At 42.5% G+C, this 6000-nt stretch overlaps 1 protein-coding gene across 1 annotated transcript in view; it reads left to right on the plus strand.

Annotated features, from left to right (window-relative positions):
• The window catches only part of ANO2 (anoctamin 2), a 154985-nt gene extending 152604 nt beyond the window's left edge, over window positions 1–2381 (plus strand). The window contains exon 24 of the mRNA XM_064654295.1: window positions 1076–2381. Coding sequence (XP_064510365.1) covers window positions 1076–1357 — 282 coding nt within the window. The 3' untranslated portion in view covers window positions 1358–2381. The remainder of the gene's footprint in view (window positions 1–1075) is intronic.
• The last annotated feature ends 3619 nt before the right edge of the window (window positions 2382–6000 follow it).

Here is a 6000-nt window from a genome sequence, read left to right on the forward strand (position 1 = left end):
CAAATTCTTCTCAGTGTGAAGATTTCATTAGCAAGGGATTTGCTATTATGATTTGCCTTCTGGATGGCTTCCTTCTCCTCTCCTCCTGACCTGGGATCCTTCCACAGGGTCCATCACTCTTGTGAAAATCTGCCTGTGTTTCCACCTCACCTGCCAAGTACTCCCAGTGTTACTGTGAATCTTGCCTGGTTTGTATTGCCCTCTTTGCTTCTTTGCTGTGCCTTCAGTAATTTTCCACCACTGGCTGTAAAACAGTTGAAACCAACTGGTTCTGCTGGGCTTCAAACGGAAGAAAGGCCTTCTGCCTGTTCTGCCAGAGTGCATTCCCTGGTTAATTAGCTCCATTGTCTGGGCTGGGGACAGAGACATTCTAGCAGCCTTGTCAGCAAACATTCTCACACATTTTGAGGCATTACACAACACAGCAGTTTTCAAAGAATTACCATGATAGCATCATTTATCTATAAATTTCATAAACAGCAAAACTTTTTGCCTAGTCTGCTTCCTGCTTGGTGTTATGAGCATCACCTGTAGTGACCTTGACAGGTGAGGTTTGGGGTTGTGGCTTGCAGGTTGTGGTAGTGTAAAAACAATCCTACTTGTCTGCAGAGAGAAGGATTTGAGGATAGAATGACCATGAAAGTTGTATACAGTCTGCTCAGGCCACATTGGCAGCACATGGGTATGGTCTGTGTTGGAGGATGCCCTTATATTAATGGATTCTGAACTCAGTCTTAAGGAACTGGATGCTGAGAACTGAGCACCTGTGGATGCCTGTAAGGAATAAGGCTGTTTTTGTTCCTAAGGCAATGAATCATTTGATGAATCCAAGTCCTTTCCCATTTCAAACCTAACTGAAACACATGTTCAATACAGCCACTCCACTGAGGGGTAGCTTCACACAAACCTGAGCTGTTTCTTGAAAAAAAAGCCTTACTCAAGTGCTTACTACCACACACCATCAGCAAAATGTATTTGATACCTGTCTCATAGCAGTAGAAAAGGTTTGGTTTTGGTCCAGTGTGTGTATTTTGGATTTTTCACACTTGCTTCACATCTGTTGCTGTGTTTGCAGAACCTGGTGATGTTCCTCAGTTTTCTGGTTGACTGGATGATCCCTGACATCCCCAAGGACATCAGTCAACAGATCAAGAAGGAGAAGAGCGTGCTTGTTGACTTCTTCCTGAAGGAGGAGCATGAGAAACTGAAGCTGATAGAAAGCTTTATGGCACGTGACAAGCGGAAGCGCAAAAGTGGGACCAAGAGCAGAAGGAGCCGGGCCGCCAGCTTCTCCCAGTTTACCCGGAGTCCCAAAGGCAGCTTCACCTCCTTTAGCTCACAGCACACGGTGGTGTGACTCCCTAGGGAAGGGGAACATGCTGTGCTTACCTCTGCAACACCTGCTTACTGTGTGATGTGATTCTGAATCCAGAGCAAGGGAGGGAGAGACAGTCAAGCAAGGGACAGGGAGCAAAAAGGAGGCTTCTTTTGCTTCCTTAGAAATTCCATTTGCAAGGGACTCTGTTATATTTTATATGCTATCTGGGCTGCAGCATTTCCAGACTTTATCAGTGCAAGATAAGGGCTATATTGTGGCTGTAGCTGGTTTTTGTGGTGATGTGACTTGGGTAGACATGCAGGAATTCTCCCGGCTCGTGTAGTCTCTGCAGTAGGACTGCAACCATCCCTCTGCCTGCAGACACCCCGTGGGGATGGGGACACTCCTGCTCTCATATCTACCTTTGGGCAGGTCTGACTGACCATGGAGAAGTGCACAACTCATGGTCTCATTGCTTGTAGCTGCCAGTGGGTGGTTGACAAACATTTGGAGCCTCAAGGAGTCATTGTGCCTTCCTAACATACACTGCCACAAGGTGCTACCCTTGCAGGGCAGGCAGGGCTGTTGGTAAGGGCACAGAGATGTGGAAACACAAGGAATTAAAATCCCTGTGCACTTGCATCCACAGATATATTGCTTTTTGTTTAGCAGGAGCTTGAATGCATGTGCTGATGAGCAGGGAGGCCACAACATGTGCATCAGAATGACCGAAGCTGCTACAACCAGGGAAGCTCCTTGTTGTTCATTGTCCTGAACACAAAAAAACCCCCAAACAAACCTCTGCATGTTTGATTCTTCTCTCACTTAAACTGGGAATTCAGCCAGTATCAGAGGAATCATGCCACTGAACCACCAGGGTGAAGCTGAGGAGTGAGAGTGCAATTAAGCCCTGTAAATCATGTGGCATTTTCGTGTACATCGCGCTTAAAGTAACAAAAATTGCTGCTGTTGTGATTTACTGTAAAGTAAAATATTTTGCAGAACTGCATTTCATTGGAAGATACACATGTTCACTAACCAAGCTTTCAGCTACAAGCATTTAATGAATAACTTTGTTCTGTCATGAATGAAAATTAAACTTTCTTAAAAAATCTGTTTTTTTTACTGTGGGCTCTGTCTCTTACTCATATTGAAATTCAGACTCAGGGTAAAAGATTTTCTTTCCATCCTGTCTTCTCAACAATACTTTCAAAAATACAAACCAAAGAAGTGCTTCGGTTTCAGGCCTTCTATAGGATTGCTCTTTAACATTATGATCATATTTTATGTATTTCTGAAGCCTAAGATTTCATTGTTCTTGTAGATGGAAAAATTTTTCTTCTATGACATCTTTTGTATTATGAGAGATGTCAAAATAATGGTGTGGGGGTTTTTTTGGTTTGTTTTTTTCTTTTTTTTTTGAATCAGTTCCTAAACTAAAGCAAATCAAAATGGGAGAACTGTTTCAGTGTGGGCTGAAATGAAAAAAAAATCATTTTGGAGTTTTACTTTTTAAATTTACTTTCAGGTAATTTATCCCTCCTATATAGTAATCAAATTTGAAATGATAACATCATCTTGAATAAAATTGCAAGTGTTGAACTTCGTTGAAAAAAAAGTCTGACCTTTCCAAATGTTTTCTTCTTTTTCCTTGTCAAAACTCATTTGCTGAATTTTAAATGAATTCAGAGACAGTTATTCCCCTTTCAGAAACTGGTTTTTGGTTTTTTTGTTGGTTTTTTTTTTTTTTTTTAATTAATGATGACTTGCTAGGGGTATTGCCCAGATCTCAGTTTGGCTATATATGCCTAAGATTACAAATACACCTTGTAAATGTGCAAAAATGTGTAGTATTACAATATGTCTCCCTTTTTTATGCATACATTATCTAAAAGACGATATTTGAGGAGCTTCTGCCATAATAATCTGTGTGTAAACTATTGACAATTTATACATTTGTTTTTTCTGATTGACTGAGATAGGAAATTCATAGGGAAAAGTCCTCTTTAATACAATTTTAGCTTTTTCTTAGTATACACACCTCAGAGTCACCTGTGGTCATGTAAACTGCATTTTTGTCATGCAGAAAATCATCTGGGGGAGGCTCAGAGGATCGGATTTGCATGGCCAAAACATAACTGTTAAAATTTTAGGCATCCAAAGCAGTGTGGGCAGCAGGGGAGGGGGGGATTCTGCTCCTCTGCCCCACCCTGGGGAGACCCCCCTGCAGTGCTGCCTCCAGCTCTGGGGGCCCAGCACAGCAAGGACATGGAGCTGCTGGAGTGAGTCCAGAGGAGGCACCGAGATGATCAGAGGGATGGAGCAGCTCTGCTGTGAGGAAAGGCTGAGAGAATTGGGATTGTTCAGCCTGGAGAAGAGAAGGCTTTGAGGTGACCTAATTGTGGCCTTCCAGGACCTGAAGGGAGCCCACAAGGTAGATGGGGAGAGACTATTTCCAAGGGCTTGGAGTGGCAGGACAAGGGGGAATGGCTTCAGACTGACAGAGAGCAGGTTTAGATTGGATATTAGGAAAAGATTTTTCCCTATGAGTGTGGTGAGGCCCTGACAGAGGTTTCCCAGAGAAGCTGTGGCTGCCCCATCCCTTGAGTGCTCAAAGCCAGGTTGGATGGGGCTCTGAGCAACCTGGGATAGTGGAAGGTGTCCCTGCCCATGGCAGGGAGTTGGAACAAGATGGTCTTTCAGGTCCCTTCCAACTCAAAGTATTCTGATTCTCTGTCCATCTCCTTCCCTGCCCTGAGCAGGAATCCCAATGTCTTCCTATTAGATTGTGTGTTTTGACAGAAGATCATCACCAAACTTCCCAAGTCAGGGTGCTTAAGATGTTAAGATCACAGAAAAAAATAACAACTGCTTCTAGCAGTGATCCAGCATTCCCAAGTCACCGTTTGCTTTTGTTTGTTTAAATTTTGCTAGGTGCTTGAATGAATTTTATTTTTCTTTAAAAATTTGTCTCCCTCCTCAAAATCTGTGACAGGGCTGAGACAAAACCTTTGATTTCCCTCCTCTAAGATTAACATTTAAATGGGGGAACTCTGTCTCCTTGAAAACAAATTGTCTCATTTTACTTTCAAAAGACCAGCAGGCTCTGTTGGGGATTCCATGGTCTAATACATTAAGGCAGTCAGTATTAATAACATCTATTCCCTCATTTACAAGAGGATACTCTGGTGGTGGATTTGGAAATTTGAAACTTTTGGGGCTTTGGAACTGCTGATGTTTGCTGTTTACAACTCTAGTTGATTGAAATTCAATCCATTCTCTTCAAAAAGCCTCTGATGGGGAGAAACTTTATGTTTCCAACTAGTAGAAATATCAATGCTGCCAGACCTTTAGATTATCATAATGGTCCCTCCCTTTTTCCAGGAATGTGGGAAGGTGTGCAGAAATGGGTTTAGAAAGAGGATGCAGGCAGGTTACATGGCACCCTCATCTCCAGTGACTTGTTTGATGAAAGATATTCAGAGTTAAGGGTCTTCTTAAAATAGAACCATTTTGTACACCCTCCCTCCACCCAGGAAATACCTTTTTAAAAACTATGAGTCACTGGAAAACAGTCAGAAAATGCTATCCCAAAGTCGAGTGCATTAGGATGTTGTTACACAGAATTTCCATAACAAGCAACTGAAATGCTTGCGATGGTCCAAAAATGATAATGTGTTTCTAGATTTCCTAGCAGAAGGAACTAGAGAAGCCAGCAGACGTACACTGATGCTCTGAGTGTTCTCCTGAGGTTTATATATTTCACCCAAACAAGGCTGGGAAAGAGGCACAGCAGCAATCACGGCTGACGTCCAGATGGGATCTCCCATGATATCACAGACAGGGCAGACAGCTCAGTTATCTTTATCTGTGATGTGGTTTCTGTTTTTCTCTTAAACTTGAGAGTTTCATTCACTGAGAATTCCTGCATGTTTGGTAGCTGACTCAGGTGCAGTCCCTGAGGGTTGCATCCTTTGTTACATTTCTATGGCAACCTCTGGATTCTCCTGACACCGCTTCCCATCAGCTGCTGTAATTGTAGATCACTGATCAGGTGTTCATTCATTCTCAGTTTCTAACTTATCTCTTTTGGACAAAGGCAGACTTTATCTGCTCCCTTTTTATCAGCATGATACTTGTAAGTCTACCCACAAAGCTCCCCCTTGCCATAACTCGTGTCTCAGAAGCAGAGAGTGGCTGCTCCAAGAGATGTGCATGGAAAGCTCTCTGTAGGGACCAGGAGAAGAGGGGTGCAAGTAGAAACGCAGAGGTAACAAAACCTGTGAGCTGTCGCCACTCCTTGCTTTAGCAATGAAAACCAGCTAAAATCTCTGCCAAAGAAAGGAAAAAACCAGCTTTCGTGACACTCAAAGTCTTCCTTTTTCCAGGAAGAAAAGGGTAGCCTATGTGGAAGTATGTCTGTTAAATTCCTGCTTCACCATGCACAATATTTACCACTGTTAGCAATAAACTCTTCTGACTACAATAATATAACATCTGTTGCTGTTATGCAGTCTCACCCTTTAATTAGGCACAGATGGTCTTTCTGTTCCCCGTCTGGTCTGATTATTTTGCTTTTGAAGAGAAAATATAAACCAGTTTTGTTTGTGACCTATTCTTTGTAGGTAAATTCCTCCACACCTAATACTGGGTAACTTATGTGTCCAATAACACAAGTTTTT

This window comes from Pseudopipra pipra, chromosome 5 (assembly GCF_036250125.1).
Source record: "Pseudopipra pipra isolate bDixPip1 chromosome 5, bDixPip1.hap1, whole genome shotgun sequence".
NCBI classification, from domain to species: Eukaryota; Metazoa; Chordata; class Aves; order Passeriformes; family Pipridae; genus Pseudopipra; species Pseudopipra pipra.